Raw genomic sequence first — 21591 nt, 5'->3', positions numbered from 1 at the left:
ACCAAATCATTGGGTGTCTCCATATTTTAACCAGCATTTTTTAGAGTGTGTGTTTTATAACATATTTGGACATGTGGATATTTAATATCAATTTTAAACAATACTGAGAGATTCAAGTAATATACCTAAACAATTAAAACTGAAAAAAAAAAAAAAAAATTGGCCATTTCACCCCAAGAGCAGAACGCAAGATGCTAAAAAGTAGTCCCCAAAAAAACCCGAAATGTCATCACGGGACCTACAGCAGGCTCTTGCTACTGTTGATGTGAAAGTGTCTCTACAATCAGAAAGGGACTACACAAGTTTAACTTTCATGGGAGGTGTGCGAGGGGGAAGCCTTTGCTCTCCAAGAAAAACATGAAGGCCAGACTGAAGTTTGCCAGAGAGAATATAGACAAATACCAAGACTTCTGGAATAATGTTCTTTGGACAGATGAGTCTAAAATTGAATTATTTGGACACTAGGACAGAGGAAAAATAACCTCATACCAATTGTGAAACTTAGAGGTGGAAGTGTCCTGGTTTGGGGATGCTTTGCTGCAGCAGGACCTGGCCAGTTTACCATCATAGAATCCACCATGAATTCTACCATGTGTCAGAGGGTGCTTGAGGAACATGTGAGACCATCTGTAAGAAAAAAAAAGAAAGCTGGAGCAGAACTGAACCCTGCCACATGACAATGACCCAAATCCTACCAGCAAATCCACCAAGGACTGGCTAGGTGCAAAACTAAGAAAAGGAGAGTCCTGGAAAGGCCGAGTCAAAGCCCAGATCTTAATCTGAAAGAATTCTGTGTTGTTCAGAGCGATGTTAGAGACTGGTAGATGGCTACAGGAAGCATCTCACCAAAGTTATTTCAGCCAAAGGGGGTAGCATTAGCTATTAGGGGACAGGGTGTCCTAATTTTTTCACATGACTGTATATAAATATATGAAAGATATATAGAAATATACATATATAGGCTACTGCCAGTGTAATATCAGTTTTATCTCTGTCTTGATCTGCAGGTCAGAAAGTGTCAGTGATGGAGGGACAATATGTTACTCTAGTTACTGATCTTGTTATAGAAAGAGGTGAGCGGGAACAGTGGAGCTTTGAAGGTAAAACTCTCGCAACTGGAATGAACGGAGACATTAATAAGACCTCATATGGGGATGATATGAGATTCAGAGACAGACTGGAGCTGCAGCATCAAACTGCAGATCTCTTAATCACAAACACCAAAACAAGCGACACTGGAGTTTATCAACTACACATCACCACCAGCAGTGGAAAAGTCATATGCCGGGAATACATTGTTACTGTCAGTGAGTAAATGCCTTCTTTAAATATAATAACTGCATACTCTGAAATGAACACCAATTTACACTAAATTGCAACTGTAATTTTAACTACTAAGATTCAGATGACTGAAAATGTCTGTTAATTTGATGTATGACATAGAGCAGAAATGATAAAGTACTCAAGTCCTGTTTGACATTAAAGTATAAAGTGATTGTTCTATTAACCGTCATGTGCTGTTCCGGGTCATTTTGACCCAATTTTATTTCTGAGTTGTCATGTTTTTTTTTTTTTTTTTTTTTTTTTTAAGTTTTATGACTCTTTCTTATTTAGGGCCATGAACAAGCATTCACAGTGTGTTGTGAAATGTTTATAGAGAAATTTTTTATACGTTTGTAATATACCACTGGTCAATTTGACCCACATAGGCAGCCATTCAAAAACAACTGTACAGACACAAAATAACAACAACAGCGTCTTGATGAGTTTAACAACTTTTTGGTTTCAAAGTTTGTGAAAACAAAACTGTTTAGCTTTTTAACTGTAAGTCCCACTTTTTGAGCATAGACATAACAATTACTTTTCCAGCTAAAATTTTTACAAATCTTGAATACTTCGGAGCACAGACTTAAGATTGGTTGCTTTTTTTAAAAGTGAAACATCACAGATTATTGTAGAAGTGAAAAAAAGTTATAAAAGTAAATTTATTTTAAAAAATGGAAGTTTAAATTTATGAAAATGTAAAATATAAAAATATAGATTTTTTATATTTTATATAATATATACATTTAACAAAACATGTTCAAATCTACAAGAAAATCAATGCCAATCATCTAAACAAGTTCTGTGCAACATTAACTTTTAAGTATGATTTTGTGAATGCAGTACCAAACTTTTCCACTAGATGATATACAGGAACTCTTGATTTCCATTTATTGTTTGAGTGTTCTGAACTATATATTTCCATAATTTTCTAAATATTTATGAAGTAGACATCCTTTTCTGAAATAGTTTGGGCAGTAACTTTAATATTTGATTTGAATTCAGTCTCTAAAACACAAAAACATATGTAAAAAATAAGAGTGTGATTGGCACCATATCACAAATTGAAAATCTATCACTATTTATCTATTACGCTGTCATTTCTTTCAAAAACAATCACCAAATATGAAAACTAGAGTCCGAAACCTTTCAAATGAAATATAGTTGGTCAAGATTACTTTAGGTTTAGAACAAGATATTATCTCACAGGTGTGGGGGGAGTGGCAGTCAAAAAATAGTGGTTATAAACATTTTTATAAATAATAAATTCAGATATTCATTCTTTGTAATGTGTGAAAAGTATTGATATGAAAAAATTTGTGATTGTACTTGATTGTATATATATATATATATATATATATATATATATATATATATATATATATATATATATATATATATATATATACACACACACACACACACACCTGCAAATTGACTGTAGTGGATTCAATGTAATTCCACAAAAAATAGTATATATTATATATTTATATATATATATATATATATATATATATATATATATATATATATATATATATATATATATATATATATGTAAACATATACTATACCACCTTATGTGTTTTAACACATTATATCAGAAGAAATAGAAAAAAAATATATAATAATAATAAATACAGCATTCAAAAATTAACTAAACATATTATGAATTAATTAATGGAAATTATTCATCAGAAACAGCATCTTAATCATCAGCAGCACCAGCATGACATGCTTCTTCCTGCTCAGGAAGCTTGGCATTTTATTTGATGTTGTGGAGAATTACAGTTACCACAATAACGATATGCTCAACAGTATGTCATGTACGCTCAAACACCACAGTAAAAATATGATTTTTAATGTTGCTTAAACTCTCTAAGAGTGGGGCACTGCCGGATATAATGAAGTAAACCATTCCACAGCCTAGGAGCAGCGGCTGCAAAGGAGCCGTCTCCTCTCATGTGATGGTACGTCCTCTGGACCACTAAGAGATTCAGTGACTCAGAACATAACATTCTCTTTTGGTTTCTTCACCTGGATCAGATCAGCTATATATGATGGAGCTGTACCAAATAAATCCTATAAGAAACCGGCAGCCAATGTAGTTCTCTTAAAACAGGAGTGATATGCTCTTTTTTTCTCTCTCTCTCTATCTCTCATTTTGAGAAAATAAAAGCATGGATAACCTTTTCCAGGTCCTTCCGAGATAAAAAAAGGCTTAATTTTTTAGATGAATTTCAACTGAAAAAAAAAAATAATAATAATTTTGACAACTTCATTTATTTGTTTAGTAAATTTCAGTGCAGTATCACAAACTATACCTATTTTTTTTATTGATGTGTCTGGAAAGGGGATAGTACACCCAACTACATTTTGGATGTATCAGACTCATAAGGGCCGAATAAAATCAATTCAGTTTTTGATTCATTTAAGCATAGCAAATTAGCAGACATCCATACCTTAATCTCACCAAGACATTCCACCAGCCTTTCTACAGCGATAGAGGCAGATGGCTTCAGAGGTAGATACAACTGGGTGTCATCTGCGTAACAGTGAAATGACACGCCATATTTACTCAAGATCTGATGTAATGGGAGCATATAAAGTAAAAAAAAAAAAGAAAAATTGGTGCTACAATAGATCCATGTGGAATACGACAAAATAAAGGGGCTGAGGTCGTCATGCCTTCACCCATCTGAACAGAGAAACTTCTGTCTTGAAAATAAGACTTAATCCAATTCAAAGCATTACCTTGAATACCTACACAAGTTTCTAACCGTGAGATCAAAATTTGATTGTTGCTAAAAAAGGAAGGTATTTTATCACACTTTATCATTCTCAATGGAAAAGTACCTGCATTTGGCCCATAGCACCATTTTAAACACATGGCTTTTCAAAATAAAGATTAATAATACTTGAAATACAACTTGTCATAAAAGTAATGTGGCTCATCCATTGAGTGTTTTGTGCTGTTTAAGAATATGAATGCGGCTAAATTGACAGACTTAAACTGCTACCAGAAATGAAACCAACAACACCTGCACCGTGTCTACAAAATAAATGCCATATTTTAGCAAAACTTCTGTGTGTGGTGTTGAAGCCTTGAACTGAAGTACAAAGCTACCAGAAATGAAACCAAGAACACTTGCACCGTGTCTACACCAGATGCGAGCAGTGCGGCGTGATAGTTACATGAGTACTATAGAACTCATTATAATTATTGATGCTGTCTACACTGGATGCGGTGCAGCGAGACAAATCCCCGACTGAAAACTGCTGCTGCCCCGACTGAAAAAAGCAAATTGATTGGCAACATTCTTCCAAATATATATATATATATTTTTTTTTTTTGTTACAGATATTTATTTTCAATAGACAAAATAAATAGGCTTGAAATAATATGAAGGTAAATAAATGATGACAGAATTATTCATGGTGAACTTTCCCATTAAGGTATTTAGCACTTATCTCAGCAACTTCAAATGTTTTGAAAGCAAAAAGTATATCATCTAAATGACAACAGTCTATAAGCATCATATATTGTTTCTTGAAATCTCATCAAAATAAGAGATTTGGAATTGTACTCCGTTACTTATGTTTAGGATGGACATTCAGGGAGGTCTGAGACTCACTGAGGGTTTAGAAGAAAAGTTGGAAACCGTAAAGAGGAAGTTTTATTTGTAAGAATGTGTCTCAGACATTGGTTATTAAATTAATGCCTGAATAGAATAGAGAAACATGAAACTGGAAATTGTGACAATGCGGACAAGTCACAATGCATGCTAATTGTCTTTGTGAGTGTTATTTTAAGGGTGCAACAGAAACAAGAGCTTATGTGATCATTCTATACCATCATTTGTGTTTATTACGTTTAGGGTAATTATGTATACAGACATATTCTGTGCAGATACAATCAATAAACGGCTCAATCAAAAAACAGATATGCAAGTACAGAAAATCAGTAAAAACAGATATGCAAGTACAGAAAATCAGTATTAATATAGGTTTTATTTTGGGGAACTGAACCTTTTGCTCAAATTATACTGTAGGTCTGATTTTACTACATGGGTCTTATAGAAATATCCGGTCTCTTCTGTCCTGTTCAGCTCACTTCGTGTAGATCTGATGTCATAAACCAGCACAGCAACAGCAGCCACACCCACCAGAGCAGAGAGGACCAATCGGATCACAGCTTCAGTAAAACCACAATGTCGAATGCAGACTGGGAAAACAAAAGCAATAATGAGTCAAAATAATGCATTTAGCTCTTCCAAGAAGACTCATAGGTGCCAGTTTTGTGGGTTATCATTAGCAGCTCAAGCATTTATTGAGAAGGCAGAACATCCACATGCTTTACTTTGTGTTTTCATGCACATTTTCATTGTTTGGCCAAATAACATTAGCTAGAATTGTTAAATATAAATAGTTTTAAGAGCTTTACTCTCGTCCGTTTAACTTGGTTCTAATAGAAACCTGTGTGATTTTGATTCTTTTCTGCATCGAGTGTTAATGTTTTCTAGAGCAATATGGTGCACCTAACAAACAAATAGATCTGACATACAGTCTTCACTTCTCTGTTGCTCATCAGTTCTCTTTTCCTGTAAAATCAAACATAATATACAAAAAGCAAATGCACCCCACCCTTATGTCTTTAATGCAATGTAAGACACTTTGCATAAAAGTATCTGCCATAAGCATAAATGTAAATGTTCTAATTTTTATTAATTGGTTTATGTGGGTGATTATTTAAGGCACCAAGCAGAAGTAAGAAATTAACCCCATGTTTGGCCACAACTGGATCAGTGTAGCTTATTGCGTTTTGACTTCAGAGTGAACTTTGCAAAAAAGAAAATGAGATTGACATATAAACACATGTGTAATTAATTGCTAATATCACCTGACATACATGAACTCGGCTGATAGAGCTCAGTAGTGTTGGCATCCTCAGTGTGATTGGCGATTGAATTGTTAACCGCACAGCTGGACGACACACAGTTTGAACTTGACGATCCTTCTGATGGTGAAGAACTGTGTGGAGCCGCTGATAATGACAGAGTTTACTGTGGCATCATATCTTAAACGTTCATAGTTAAATTTTTAAATGGAATTAAAGTCATTGTTATAAAAGGTGAACGTGAGGTATACTGCAAATAATAATAAAGAACCTAAAACAACTCAAACAAAGGGCAAATTATGCTGTAATTCTCTTACTCACCACAGACTGTAACATTGAAATTCATATAGCTGGTCTCTCTGTTGACAGTTGCTAGCTGATAAAGTCCAGAGTCTGTGGTTCTGGTGTTTGTGATGGTTAGAGATCCGGTTGGATCCAGCTTCAGTCTGTCTCTGAATCTCTCATCAGCTTCGTATGTTGAGTTGGTTTGCGCGAGTCTGTTAATTTCAGCTATTCGAGTGCTTTCGAACATCCACTGTATTAGCAGATACTTCTGTATTTCATTTACCTCAGTGTGTAGAGTGAACGACTCTCCCTCCATCACTGATATTGTCTTTACTTCATCCGTCACATCTAGAGAACAAACCGAAACATATTTTCTCACAGATACATAATGCTGGTTATTAATGACTGAACTATTTCTCTAACCCATAATTGTGATTTGGTCCCAAGCCATTATACACTATTGTGTACAATAAATATCTGATTTAAACATGTCATTGTTGATTAAATGGGAGAAGAAGAAGAAAAAGAAGAAAAAAAAACTCCATTAAGTGACCTTGTGCAGAATAAAACATTGATGAGCATTACTGAACTTATTTGTTCCTCCCAAGTGATGTTTCTTCTGCAGCAATTTACACAAACAGAAGTGAAACATAAAACATGATCTGTATCAGTTTTAATCTTACTCAGCTATCCTGTTAAAGATTGGCTCATAGACTAAGTTCATACAGTTTTATACATGAAATATTACAACACTGATTTTAATTTGTGTCATTCGTGGTCAATGTTTTAAAACAAAATAAGAAAATTAGAAGTTTTACACTTTTCTTTATTTTAAATGAATTACTTAACAGGCACGCTCATTAGAAAAAAATAAAATAAAATACAAATAAATAAATAAATAAAACCTTACCTAGTCCAAACAGAAGCTTATTATAAATATTATTATTACTCTGTGCTAACCGGAAATGTTAGGCCTAACTTACCAACCAGACACCACAAGCACATCGTGAAGAAAGCAAAAGCATAAATCATATTCACTCCCTGGCCGTTCGCCAACCACTCTCTAAATGATGCCCTTCAATGTCTGAAAACAAGTGGCGCTCACCGCTGAGACAAATGGATCACATGGGTGGAGCTTGTCCCGTTTATGTTAATAATGGGCGGAGCTCTTTCTACGCGTGCATATATGCGGGGAGGGCCGGAGGGGAGACTCAATTTCAGCCCTGGAGTTTCATGCCTTAGACCGACCCACTTTTTTGTTGTTGTTTTGTATTTATATTTTTTGTAACGTTACTGGCCTTTTCAGTGCTGTCTTTGCTCTTTCTATTATCCTTTTTTTTAATCTATTATTTCTTAGCTTGTATATCTCCAACAATTACTTGTTTTTGTTTTGTTTTGATTTGTATTTTTGATTAAGGTGCCGCTCTCAGGGGAGTAAAAAGATAATTATGTCACCATAAGGTTGCCAATTAACTTCAGAAATGGAAAGTAGGGGACAATTGTGATTTTTAATCTGATTCTTTAAGAAAATAGTGTTTATTCCTGTAGAAAATAAGTGTTTGTCCTTTAAGAAAATAAGGGACAGAATAAGGGATGTTCCAAATATTTGTACTGTACCATAATGTAGACCTATATCTGCCTGCAGTTAAAAACTTTTCAGAAACAATCACAATTGTTTTGCTAAAATGTATGTATAATTATTCTAAAAAGAATTTTAATGTCATACAAATCTTGTATCGGTCTGAGTAAATTTTACCATTATAGAATTGTGACTGCACAAGTGTAGCAATTTAGGATGTGAAAATACTGCGAAATTACAAATGGCATGACATTTGAAAGCGTAACAACTGATGTCAGTCAATCAAGCATTTTTTTTTAAACAATGGCAATTTAAATTTTGAACTAAAATATTATTCCAACCATATAGCCTTTGAATAAATAAAACTGCATATTTGTAAATTAAAGAAAACTTAGTGTGGCTCTGTGGGCTGCTTCGGGTGCTTGGATTTGTCTTTCAACAATCTAATGAGGTCCAAGTTTAAGAATAGCCTACACTAGAATTTCTTTTTGGAGCAGCCGGTAGAGGATTCCGCTTGGTCTTAAAGCCTTCCGTTGACAAATAAAACAATGATTTGCGCAAAAAGGATGATTAGTTATCAATTGAGAATTTGTTACTGATATGGTCTGCGAGAAAATATTCAATAAAAAAGATTGGGGCTGCTATGAGTGCAGGTAGGCTAGTGAACAGCATACCCAGTGACAACACCGTCCCTCACGGCCAAAAAAAAAAAAAAAAAAAAAAAACGGACCGGCCCACCGGGAATCCTCCCGGTGCTCCCGATTAGCAACTCCGGGCCTGTAAGCACGCTCACTGGGAGCTGTGTCTCTAGTCACAGCAAGCTACCTTCCTGTTCGTCTCTAACTTATCTTGAAGGATCAATTTACTGGGTCCTCAAACTGCATTTAGCAAAAGCCGTGAATCTCAATTGCTTCATAAGGGCCGGCTCTCTGTTTGATGTTAGTGAATTTGTAAAATTAAGGAGGAACCCATTGGGGATGTAGCAGAAGATAATTAATATCCATTGTTTATCTTTGTTACATTTGGAAACTGCACAACCATATACAAATATGCAGAGGATGTTATTGCTGTCTCTTTTCGCATTACTCGTGGACGGTAAGTGGATTATTGTTTATTTGTTTGTTTCAATTCAAACATCAGCTGCCATAAGTGCATGGTAAAATGTATCGCTATCCCACCGAGATAAAGTTGGTTTGACGTTTGACGTTGGATATTAGACAGATATTCAGACTCTTAGTGGATGAGTATAATTGTGTATATATATACACACACAGGTCCTTCTTAGGGCTGTCAAATGATTAATCACGATTAATCACATCCAAATATAAAGTTTTGTTTTACATAATATATGTATGTATCATACAGCCAGGGTATATTTATTATGTATATATAAATACCACACACAATAAGTTATATATTTAGAAAAAATATTTACATGTATATACATTTATATATTTATATTCTTATATTTTATTTTATATATAAATATATTTAATATATAAACATAACACATTCTTCTTAAATATGTATACATGCATGTGTGTGTATTTATATATACATAATAAATATACCACTATACACACATATATTATGTAAACAAAACTTTTATTTTGGATGTGATTAATCGTGATTAATCATTTGACAGCCCTAGTATATATATATATATATATATATATATATATATATATATATATATATATATATATGTATATCTATATATATATGTATTATAGATATATATATATATATATATATATATATGTAATATATATATGTATATATATATATATGTCATATATATATATATATATATATATATATATATATATTATATATATATATATATATGTATGATATATATATGTATGTATATATATATGTATGTATATCTCATCTGAAAAGCATTAGAACGTAGAAATGAACACAAACCTTATATATATATATATAAATGGCTCATCTGAAAAGCATTAGAACGTAGAAATGAACACACATCGCAGTGTATTTGTTTTAGTCCTCCTCAATTTGTTGCAACACATAAACACTCTAGCATCGGCGCGCTAGCGCTTAGGCCAGCTAGGGACCGTCTAAAGTACATGAAAATAATAAAACGATTAATATTTTCCCACCGGAATGTTTTTTTTTTTTTTTTTTTTTTGCAATTTTTTCACCAAGGTCTTTGAAAGATATAAAGACATTAAGACAAACACTTACAATACTCACTTGAATTTAAATAAGAAATATTGTAAACAAGATATAGTGGTTATATAATTACTATAAATAATCATTCCATAATCCAGTGGTTATGCAGTAGGCTGATTCCAGGTCCTTGTGAGAACTTTTTTTTTTTTTCGTTATATTCACAGAAGTATGACACCAAAAAAGTACAGACTATTGAAATTAAAACCAATAAATAAATTAATTTAAAATAAATACACTCGTCTGTATTAACCTCATGGTGTGTGTCTTGTTATTGTTATCATGAGAACATTTTTTTATATATATATTTATTTTAGTCACAGGGCTATAACAGAAAACATGCTATTTAAATTCAACAAACTAAACAACTCAGGCAAAGAGTGTTATTTTTCGCAGTTGTTTTGACTTGAGTTTGAAAATCGAAATTTTAATATATTAATTTATAACACACACAAATTCAATGGGTGTGTCTTGTTATAGATTAGACAAACATTTTGATGGTGGTTTTAGCCACAGAACTATAACAGAACACATACTGTAGAAAATTAAACCACTGCATAATTTAGTTCAAAATAAAAACAGTCTTCTATTTTAGCTTCAAAGGCTGTGTATTGTTACAGATTTCTTAAAGAACATTTTCCAATAGTTTTCATGGTCAAAAGTGATGCAGAAGTGGAGCTATTGATTTTCAAGAATCGATTGTGAAGCCTTCCATAGAGTCTCCAGTGTTACTGCCCCCTAGAGGAAGATACTGTAGGTGTTTTGACTGAGTTTGACATTCAAAGTCTTCTATTTCAACTTCGAAAGGTGTGTCTTGTTTTCTGATTTCTAATTGAACATTTCATTTCAGGTTTTACACTCATATGTAAACGGTAAACTGCACAATCTTTGTAAAGCTTTGCCAGCTTTTTCTCAATTGTTCCATTTTAGTAACTTTTGTTGTGCTCTGGTTCTGTGAATAAAACCAACATCTAAATGTTCTTTTATGAACCAGTAATATCCTTATATTTGATAATAATTTTTTATACATTTCACAAGTGAAGCTTTTAGATGGAATAATTGTGCCTTTTGCTCTTCGTTTTGCACTTTGCAGATGGTCCCTATCCTGCACTTTTACATTATACGGTCTATCAGTTACAATACCTTAAGGCAGATTAAAAAAAAAACATGTAACTGTGGGTATGTAATTGGTAAAGTGTTGATGAGACCATTCTTTAGAATGTTTTCGGATTAATGACTTCTGTGTAAAATGTTTTATTTTGCTCCTTTAGTAGTATCGAACCTGTGTTTCCTTGAGTAGCACCTGAGGGTGCGTGGGATTTCCCTGGGTGCAAGTCCTGGGTGACGTAGTCATCTTTCCACTATTTCTATTGCACGAGGCCACGTTGCTACACATAGCCAACAGGCAAAATGGGTTGTCACCCAAAATTTCCCAAATGTCATTCACTACTTTGATGCTGATTGACTTTTAATTCATGAAACATGGTACAGTATGTTGAATATCAAGAGAATAGCGTTAGTTGCAAGATACAGAAGAATGAAAACAGGGAGTTGTACTGATTAATGTAAAAATATTTTACTTTATACAATATAATGTTTCATTTATTATGTCTATTAATTTTACTTTTCATGATAATCCCGTATCTGTCTCACACAGTGTTTTCGGTTGAATCTGTTTACTGAGGTGTGGTATCAGATTAATCTTTACGTAACTGTTAATTTATGTTTTGCAGGTGTGTTTGATGCAGAAACAGGTACAATGATGTCTGTGATGGAAGGAGATTCTGTCACTCTACACACTAATCTTACAGAAATACTCAACGATGATACTTTACTGTGGGTGTTTGGACCTAAAGGCTTTGTCATTTCCCAAATAACGAGAAAAAACGACCTGACCTCTTTTTTCATCACTGATGATGTGGGATTCAGAGAGAGATTGCAAATGAATCAAATAACTGGATCTCTCACCATCAGAAACACCAGAATCAAACACTCTGGACAATATAAACTAACCGTCTCTAGAAAAAAGACAACTACTAAGACATTTAATGTTACTGTAATTGGTGAGTAGGCTATCTCAATAATATCTTTTTAATTCAATATAATAGAGAGCTTGTTTCAGGTTTCATAATTTCACACTGTACGGTTTGAATCATGCTGTAAAACTTTACGGGTGCAGTCACATTCACGGAAAATACAAAAGGAAAAAAAAAATATATTTTTTAAATAGAAATGAGAATTATGAAGCAATGCTTCCACTGCTTTCTGTTGATCAGAATAACAAATTCGCAAGACTAACTTGAAGTAAATTGTTTGGGCAAAATTCTAGATCATGAGAATTGGAATGATTGGATGTTGCCTGCAAAATTTACAAGATACTCTGCCCCAGTTTTCTCATCTGATTTGTTTTCCAGGTGTGGCTGGTGAGACGGGTGGAGTGAAGTCAGTATCAGTGATGGAGGGAGATTCTGTCACTCTTCAGAATGATGTTACTGAATTACAGGAGGATGATCTGATAGTGTGGAGGTTTGGAGATAAAGGCATCCTTCTCGCTAAAATCGATGTGGAAACTAACGAGACTTCATTAAATGTTGCTGATGAGAGATTCAAAGACAGACTGCAGCTGGATCAGACTGGGTCTCTGCTCATCAAGAACACCAGAACTGAACATTCAGGACTTTATGAAGTACAGATCAGAGGCAGTGAGAGCTCACAGCGATTCCTTCTTTCTGTCACTGGTGAGTCATTTAACATCATGTCTTTAAAAGACTAGTTGGGACAGTACCTTAAAACAGAAGCTTGTTTGTGTTTGATCATTTATTTAACTATTTAAATGGCTAAAGTATAAATATTAGACATGAATCTTTAAAAGATTTTGTCAAAAAAAAAAAATAATAATAATAATATAGAACAAAGTTTTACTCAGAAATTGCTAGTAAATTTCACAAGCAATTACAAAAAAAGTGCATACTACGTTACTTTAAATGAATTAAATGTAATATTTTGAACATTTGAATATTTCCATTTCACTGTAAAGACCAAATGACCTCACTTCTAAATTTTGTTTTTGTCTCTCTTCAGCTCTTCCTGATCCGGGTCTGTCTCCAGGTCTTATAGTTGGCATAGCTGCTGCTGTTCTGCTGTTTTTGACTGCAGTTGTAGCTGTTGTTGTGATTTACTATTGTCACAAGTTCTCTGAACCAAAAAAGCAAGTGGGTGAGTATTACAGCTGATAAAAGACAAAAAAACAATGAGTTTTATTATAAGCTATTGGTAAAGTGTTTGCAGTAGGCTATAAGTAGGCTACTTCACAAAGATAAATAATCCAAAGGACAAAGGTATTTAATTCAACACTTTAATTCAATCACACAACAATTTAACGTTGTCACAGACAGGACAAAGGAAATCAGAAACAGTTAATTGACCATACTCAGGGAGCTTGACTAACAGGCGATCTGACCAATCATGTGCCGCCGTTGCTATGCCATCAGGGGGGATAATAATCTGGCAGGAGTCAGAATTGGACACAACAGGGGGATTAGCCAATCCTGCTTCACAATGAGTGGGACTCATGCTAACCGCAATTTCCTTCCACTATCCGCATTTTGATTTTGTCAAAATCAGTTTGGGCAAATGCAAACTTATTGATCATGGCTCAACATCCAGTAAGGCAGGAAAACATTCAGTCTACCTGAGGGAAGACGTCTTTCACCATTCAAAGTAAATACTGTTGAGTAGAGAGAGAGAGAGAGAAATAGGCTTACAAAAAAAAAAAAGTTTCTTCTTTTATATCCAATGTATTTTTCAGTGTGTCAGTACATGACATGTGTAAATATCTTCCAAGCCTTTCAGTGGGTGTAAGCGGGTGTTTGTTGTCAACAGTTCAGAAAACGTGAAATAAAGTGAACGCCTCTGTAATAAAATGTCCCTCACACAGCTCCGGGGGGTGAATAAAGAATCAGAATCAGAATGAGCTTTATTGCTAGGTATGTTTACACATACAAGGATTTTTTTTTTTCGTGACAGAAGCTCTGCAGTTCAAAAGAACAACAACAACATGTACAAACAAAAACACAGACCAAGTAAGGAATAACAATATACAAACTGACAATTGTATGTGCAGGTATATTACAATAGACAGTTTTGTATGTACAGGCATATTATGTACAAATTGAAATATAGACTAAGTATGTGTGTTAGATAAATAAGTATATAAGTGTATAAATAGTGTTGTGTGTTCCACAGTTATTCACAGTTAGTCAAGTGTTCATGAGATGGATTGCCTGAGGGAAGAAACTGTTCCTGTGTCTGGTCGTTCTGGTGCTCAGAGCTCTGTAGCGTCGACCAGATGGCAACAGTTCAAAGAGGAAGTGTGCTGGCCTGGGTGTGAGGGGTCCAGAGTGATTTTACTGGCCCTTTTTTCTCACTCTGGATGAGTACAGTTCTTGAATAGAATGGAGGGTTTGTGCCGATGATTCGCTCAGCAGTCTGGACTACCCTCTGTAGTCTTCTGAGGTCAGATTTGGTAGCTGAGCTGAACCAGACAGTTATTGATTCAGTGACTGCAGAGTAGAACTGTTTGAGCAGCTCCTGTGGCAGGTTAAACTTCCTCAGCTGGCGAAGGAAGTAGAACCTCTGCTGGACCTTTTTCACAATGGAGCAATAGTATGTTCCTGCACAACCGGAGGCTGCAGTTTCAGGACTGCAGATCTAGGACCGCAGATCTAGGACCCTAATTTTTCGTGACAGCGCCACCTACCGTACTGGATGATATAGCGATGGCTGCAGTTTCAGGACCGCAGTTCTAGGACCCTGTTGGTTTAGTTTGTAGTCATGTTTGTATATAGCATTAATATATTAATCTCAGTAGTATTTGTTTTTAAATGTGATTTTTGATTCAAAATGCATCAGAGGTTAATTACTAAGTGTGCTTTGAGTCACAATTTTAAATTTAAACATGAATTTACACAAAATATAAATGAAAAATGTATATCAATTTTAAAACAATTGTAAAAAAAATGGAGAACCTTAAAAAATTCTTAGTCTCTTGAATTAAACAGTATATTGATCAACCTCCTTAAGGTGAATTAGCTCATTATCAGGTAAGTTAAAGTTGGAATCAGCGTATGCAGTCACTAAATTACAGCCAATATTTTAAAGATTGTTGAGAGACAAAACAAAAAACAATAATTAAACAATAATTATAAAAAAAAAAACATACAAGAGTTTACACACACACACACACACACACACACACACACACACACACACACACACACACACACACTACCGTTCAAAAGTTTGGGATCAGTAAGAGTTGTAATGTTGTAAAGTCTCTTCTGCTCATCAAGGCTGCATTTATTTGATCCAAAACGCAGAAAAAAAAACAGTAATCTTGCAAAATGTTATTACAATATAAAATAATGGTTTCTATTTAAATATCCTTTAAAATATAATTTATTTCTGTGATCAAAGCAGAATTTCCATCAGCCATTACTCCAGTATAAAGTGTCACATGATCCTCCAGAAATCATTCTAATATGCTGATTTATTATTAGAATTATCAATGTTGGCAACAGCCAAATATTTTTTGGAAGCTGTGATACTTTTTTTCAGGATTCTATGATGAATAAAAAGTTAATTTATATTATAATGACATTTTGCAAGATTACTGTTTTTTTTCTGTATTTTGGATCAAATAAATGCAGCACTGATGAGCAGAAGAGACTTCTTTAAAAAAAACATTACAAGTCTTACATTACAAGATCCCAAACTTTTGACCGGTAGTGTGTGTGTGTGTGTGTGTGTGTGTGTGTGTGTGTAGTATATATATATATACACGTGTCATTTTTGCAACAACATCACAACAGCACCAATGCGAACCCTTTTTCGATCAGTTGCTGCATGGATAGAATGGCTGTAGGCTTCAACTCTAGAGAAATGAGAGCGAGCGAGTGAGACAGAGAGAGAGAGAGAGAGAGAGAGATAAGAAACATTTGTTTAACATATTAAAACTGAAATATATACATATATAGATATTAAATATAGATTTAACACTTATGCACTGTTGTAACAAAATACAAATATCCAAACACAATATTCATGTTACTGACATCTAATTACAAACTTCAAATGTGTAAGTACATAACAGCAATACCCACCAATTGAATGATCTCCCTTCTTTCTTCAATTGTTAGTCAATCTTTCTATTAAATTCTTCCACTTCACTGAAATACTTATCAGAGAACAATCACTTTTGTGATAACAGAAATATGAGTAGCAAAATGGTGCACTAGGCATTATGCAAAAATAACTCATATTGTACTCTGACCTGAAATGATAATCTGGACCAGAAAGGAAGACTTATTAGAATATTTTGAGATCATGAAAATATCCCTAGTGCCTTTTTTAATCATCTGTCCTACAATGAGCCTAACCAAATCCATAAAATCACTTCATATTGGCCATGCAGAACATGACAGAAACTAACACATGATAACAACAGACTGTATGTGGAGTAGGACTGCAGTTTAGGCCAAATTGTAACAAGCTATTAAAACTGCCAAACGCCTCATTCATCATTGCAAAATAATGCCAAAACAACAGACTAACACATAGTGCAACTAGGCAGTCAGTGCAGTTGAATTATCAAAGATATTTTATACTTAAATATGGTAAAACAACGAGTATTAAGCCAGTACCTTCCAAACCTTACATCAGCCATGCTCTTGTCATCTGATAAGTTTAATTAATGTGCTGGCTAGATTCACTTATAATACTTCTTCATTAAAACTCAACAAGGATTTATTAAATCATGGCCACGAATTAAAGTCGTAGTAATTAATAAAACTAGCTCACGAATTCTTAATTTGGTGGGAATTTATTAAGTTAGCAGTTCTCACTATGTAAACTTCGCACCATTTAAACGTTATAAAATAAAACTTAATTAAATATCGGTACTCACCATCTGATTGCTGTCCACGTCGTCCATCTTTAATTAGTGTTGATCCAGTACGGTAGGTGGCGCTGTCACAAAAAAACTAGGGTCCTAGAACTGCGGTCCTGAAACTGCAGCCTCCAGTTGTGCAGGAATACCCTTCTCCAATGGAGTCAATGTGAATGTCCCACTTCAGGTCCTGAGAGATGGTGGTTCCCAGGAGCCTGAATGACTCCACTGCAGTCACAGTGCTGTTCATGATGGTTAGTGGGGGGAGAGCAGGGGGGTTTCTCCTGAAGTCCACTATCATCTCCACTGTTTTGAGTGTGTTAAGCTCCAGGTTGTTGAGACTGCACCAGACAGCCAGCTCTTTAACCTCCTGTCTGTAAGCAGACTCGTCACCGTCCTGAATGAGGCCGATGACTGTAGTGTTGTCTGCAAACTTCAGGAGCTTGACAGAGGGGTCCTTAGATGTGCAATCGTTGGATGTGTATTTTCCCAGTCTCACTAGCTGCTGCCTGTCTGTCAGGAAGCTGTTGATCCACTGACAGACAGAGGTGGGCACGGAGAGCTAAGTTAGTTTGGGCAGGAGAAGGTTTGGAATGATAGTGTTAAAGGCCGAGCTGAAGTCCTGTCTAGATGTTGCAGACTGGTCTGTCTATCCCCTGTCCTTCCAAGATGTTGCAGAATATAATGCAATCCAATGTTTACTGCATCATCCACAGACCTGTTTGCTCTGTAGGCAAACTAAAGAGGATACAGAGAGGGTCCAGTAATGTCCTTCAGGTGGGCCAGCACCAGTTTTTCAAATGACTTCATGACCACAGACATTAAAGCCACAGGCCTGTAGTCATTTAGTAATTTTGGATTTTTTTGGGATGGGGATGACAGAGGAGTGTTTGAAGCATGAAGGGACTTTGCACAGCTCCAGTGATCTGTTGAAGATCTGTGTGAAGATGGGGGCCAGCTGGTCAGCACAGGATTTCAGACAGGCTGGTGTAACACAGTTTGGGCCTGGTGCTTTTTTCCTTTTCTGCTTCTGGAAGACCTGGCGCACCGCATCCTCGCTGATTTGAATTGCAGGTGTGGGGGAGAGGGGGGATGCAGGAGGTGTGAATGGTGTGAACGGTTGTGTGGAGAGGTGTTCAGGGTGCGCGTCCTGAAGTGGATGATCAGCGCAGCTTCTCCGCCGACGAAAATGTCCAGCAAAACATCAGAATAGTCGAAAACCGTTAATATATCGGGAGATATGTAGTGCCGAATGTCCAGTAATTTGTCTCTGGCGAAATTGATTGCAGGTATATGACTAAAGACAGGACAAACTAACAAAAACACAAAAACAACTGCAGAGCACGTCACGGAGGCTGCCATCTTCATCGGTGCCAGGCAACAAGTACTCCCTGTAAAGGCCCCCTTTAGCGAAGAAATGAAATGCTGCTGTGTGTTGCTCGGAGACAATCAACTTATGACAGTTATAAGTATCCCACAACATTGTGTCTAAAATAACACAATATGAACTTCTTATTTATTGAACTGTTGTGTAAGATAAGTATCCCATTTGCACTCGTGTGATATTACACTTATTGCTCGTGTGATATAGCTCAACTAGGCTATATGATGTAAATATGAGACAAAATGTAAAACGGGGCATTTTTGCCACATATCTTGAATTTTAGGGACATTTTAACTACGTTCTCTAGTCTCCATCACACAGGGAGTTGTAGCCCTGCATCATATATGTAATCAATCAACTGAAATATCAGATGACCCACACTGGTCTGGAGCAGGGCAAGTGCGTTAAATGTGTTAATGATTTTAACACGTTATTTTTCCCGTAATTAATTAATCTAATTAACATGTTAAATTACCAGCCCTGTATAAACATTCCAAACTAAATTAAAATGTCTTCTAAACTTACTCATATCCTATATTACATTTAAAATCTAAATCAATTAAATATCTTTCTTTCTTACTCTTAAATAAAAAGCGATTATCAGATAACTTCTGTATTTCTGTTTCTCTGTGTTGCTTTGATATATAGTGAGGACAGAGCCCGTGAAGTCTGGAGACTTTGTGACTTTAAATATTGACTCTGAAATAAAAAGCGATGATCTGATACTGTGGACATTTGGAGCTAAAAATTGTCTCGTTGTTAAAGTTGATTCAGGAACAACTACTATTAGTGAGAATTTCATAGGCAGACTACAACTGGATCATCAGTCTGGATCTCTGACCATTAGAAACACCAGAACCAGAGACTCTGGAGTTTATAAACTACAAATCATCAACAGCGAACAGACCACATTTAGGAGATTTAATGTGACGGTCACTGGTGAGTAGAACACAATTTATTATAAAAACAATATAGGTAGACCGGGTGCAGATGGTACAGGGGTACAATTGAAACACCTTAAATAACTTGCGTGCACAACAAGTCTGATCTGTGATATTTGCTTCGCACATGCGTATTTAGCGTCCTCTTCGATCGTGGGAAATTTGAAGTACATGCGCTTCTCCAGTCCAAAGATATTGGCGAAAGTTTTTTTTCCATTGTAAGTTTTTCACCTCACCATATCCCTTCCACATTGAATAGCTTGTCATCCTTACATGACTGTTAAGAGTAACTTACATTTTCGTAAACCTTAATCTGTCCTCTAAAAACTGACATATTTCATGCCTTTGTGTCATGCAAGGTCTTCATTTAATCTAGAGAAATGTTCGAGGTGGTCAGCGGGGTACAGTTGAGACACTATGTACCCGCACTATATTCCTATTGCGGAACATGCGGTTTAGTTGCACTACATTATTGTGTTATTATCTTTATTAGGTTGTTGTTTGCATTTGATTTATTTTATTATTGTTGTTTGCAATTGTTTTGCACTGCTACTCAACTTTTCAACCGTTAATTATAAAATGAACTGAAATTAAATATTTTGTTGCTGTTTGTCATTACTGTACAATGTTTTACAAATGAACTACTATTAACTAAACAAATAATCAAATAAAATACTGAATGGAAATAAAAACTGTTGAATTTAAATTTTTAAAGGTATTGTACATTTGTAATGACTAGGCAGCTTTACAGCTGTACTCGGGTACTGTTCCAACTGTACCAGACTTCTTGTGTTTATGAGCTAATTGTGGCAATTATGACCTACTTGTGGATTTTAATAATTATTAATATATTAGTAGACAAGTAAAGGAACTGTCATACAAAAAATCACTTATTTTCTGTCCCTGGTTTTGGTGTGGTAAAGGAAAAAGCAAAAAGTTTACCAACTGTACCTGGTCTACCCACTGTATTTATTTACAAAACATTTCCATTCATTAATCTGATTGGTTGGCAGTGTTCCAAGAATGTGCTCGGCTTTCAAGAATGTGTTCTGTTTTTACCTTTTGTTTCAGCTGTTAATTCAAGTTATATGTTTTCAATTTTTTTTTTCAATTAAAATAATACATATAGATGTAAATGCAGCAAAACTCTTTCTTTCTTTTTAGTTCATTTGATTGACTTTATATTTTCTTTTAGATTCAATAGGAAAACAAGAAGATGTGCAGGAAGCATTTATTTAAATGAGTGATGAAATAAGACACACCTTCCAGCATCAATCACTGTGACATCATCATAACAGCATGCAACAGCAACAGAGAGTGAAGAATCAGTTTCCGCAGTGATGCCATAGAAGAAAAATTTTTAATCCCCCAAAGAACTTTTCAGTGAACAATTTTTTTCTTAGTTTAAAGAACATTTTTTTTTCTGTACTCAAGTATTTAATATGTAGTTTATACACATACTGTTACTCCATGTAGTGTGCTGTGTTGCCTTATAAAATAGTAAAAGAAGAGAATGTAGACTAATGAATTGGTACAATATTGTGAAGTAATTTTCCATTGCATGTGTTTTTTGTATAATACACTGTGTGCACAATTATTAGGCAAGTGATTATTTTGACCATATCATAATTTTATTCAGAATTTCCAAGTCCAAGCTGTATAAACTTGAATTCTTATTGGATTTAATGCATATCAGGTGATGTGTATTTGTGTAACGAGGGAGGGTGTTGCCTAAGGAGATCAACACCCTATATCAAGGTGTTCATAATTATTAGGTAGATACTTCTCCTCAGGAAAAATGGGCCAAAAAAGAGATTTAACTGATTCTGAAAAGTCAAAAATTTGTAAAAAGTCTTTTACAGGGATGCAGCACTCTTGAAATATGTAAGATATTGGGGCGTGATCATAGAACCATCAAACGTTTTGTAGCAAATAGTCAACAGGGTCGCAAGAAACATATCGAGACCTACCTGGAGTGTCAAGAAGTAGGAGGTGTTCAGTTCTCAGAGACATGGCCAAGGTAAGAAAGGCTGAAACCCG

General features: G+C 34.9%; 2 protein-coding genes and 1 long non-coding RNA gene across 3 annotated transcripts; 1 reads left to right on the top strand and 2 right to left on the bottom strand.

Annotated features, from left to right (window-relative positions):
* Positions 1–5304: 5304 nt before the first annotated feature.
* On the bottom strand, positions 5305–7880 carry LOC109051316. The gene is made up of 4 exons (XM_019068869.2): positions 7489–7880; positions 6542–6853; positions 6233–6367; positions 5305–5548 (listed from the first exon to the last, which is right to left on the bottom strand). The coding sequence occupies exons 1-4, from the start codon at positions 7535–7537 to the stop codon at positions 5334–5336; spliced, it is 711 nt and encodes a 236-aa protein (XP_018924414.1). The 5' UTR covers positions 7538–7880; the 3' UTR covers positions 5305–5333.
* Positions 7881–8832: 952 nt separating this feature from the next.
* Positions 8833–20790, top strand: LOC122144859. Its single transcript, XM_042756080.1, has 6 exons — positions 8833–9179; positions 12014–12343; positions 12695–13018; positions 13362–13496; positions 19259–19549; positions 20747–20790. The coding sequence occupies exons 1-6, from the start codon at positions 9134–9136 to the stop codon at positions 20788–20790; spliced, it is 1170 nt and encodes a 389-aa protein (XP_042612014.1). The 5' UTR covers positions 8833–9133.
* On the bottom strand, positions 16137–17379 carry LOC122144857. Its single transcript, XR_006159877.1, has 3 exons — positions 17245–17379; positions 16442–16507; positions 16137–16212 (listed from the first exon to the last, which is right to left on the bottom strand). It is a non-coding gene; the product is annotated as an uncharacterized LOC122144857 (long non-coding RNA).
* Positions 20791–21591: the final 801 nt, after the last annotated feature.

The sequence above is a fragment of the Cyprinus carpio genome, unplaced genomic scaffold (genome assembly GCF_018340385.1).
Source record: "Cyprinus carpio isolate SPL01 unplaced genomic scaffold, ASM1834038v1 S000006786, whole genome shotgun sequence".
Classification (NCBI taxonomy): Eukaryota; Metazoa; Chordata; class Actinopteri; order Cypriniformes; family Cyprinidae; genus Cyprinus; species Cyprinus carpio.
This window is presented reverse-complemented; position numbering and strand designations above follow the sequence as displayed.

Bases quoted from the DNA above. Each gene is read 5' to 3' on its own strand.
- LOC122144859 (XM_042756080.1), top strand. From the start codon at position 9,134: ATGCAGAGGATGTTATTGCTGTCTCTTTTCGCATTACTCGTGGACG. The intron at 9,180-12,013 runs GTAAGTGGATTA...TATGTTTTGCAG, and splicing joins TTTCGCATTACTCGTGGACG to GTGTGTTTGATGCAGAAACA. The intron at 12,344-12,694 runs GTGAGTAGGCTA...TTTGTTTTCCAG, and splicing joins ATTTAATGTTACTGTAATTG to GTGTGGCTGGTGAGACGGGT.
- LOC109051316 (XM_019068869.2), bottom strand. From the start codon at position 7,537: ATGATTTATGCTTTTGCTTTCTTCACGATGTGCTTGTGGTGTCTGGTT. The intron at 6,854-7,488 runs GTAAGTTAGGCC...TTTGTTCTCTAG, and splicing joins GTGCTTGTGGTGTCTGGTTG to ATGTGACGGATGAAGTAAAG. The intron at 5,549-6,232 runs GTATGTCAGGTG...TTGTTTTCCCAG, and splicing joins GCTCTATCAGCCGAGTTCAT to TCTGCATTCGACATTGTGGT.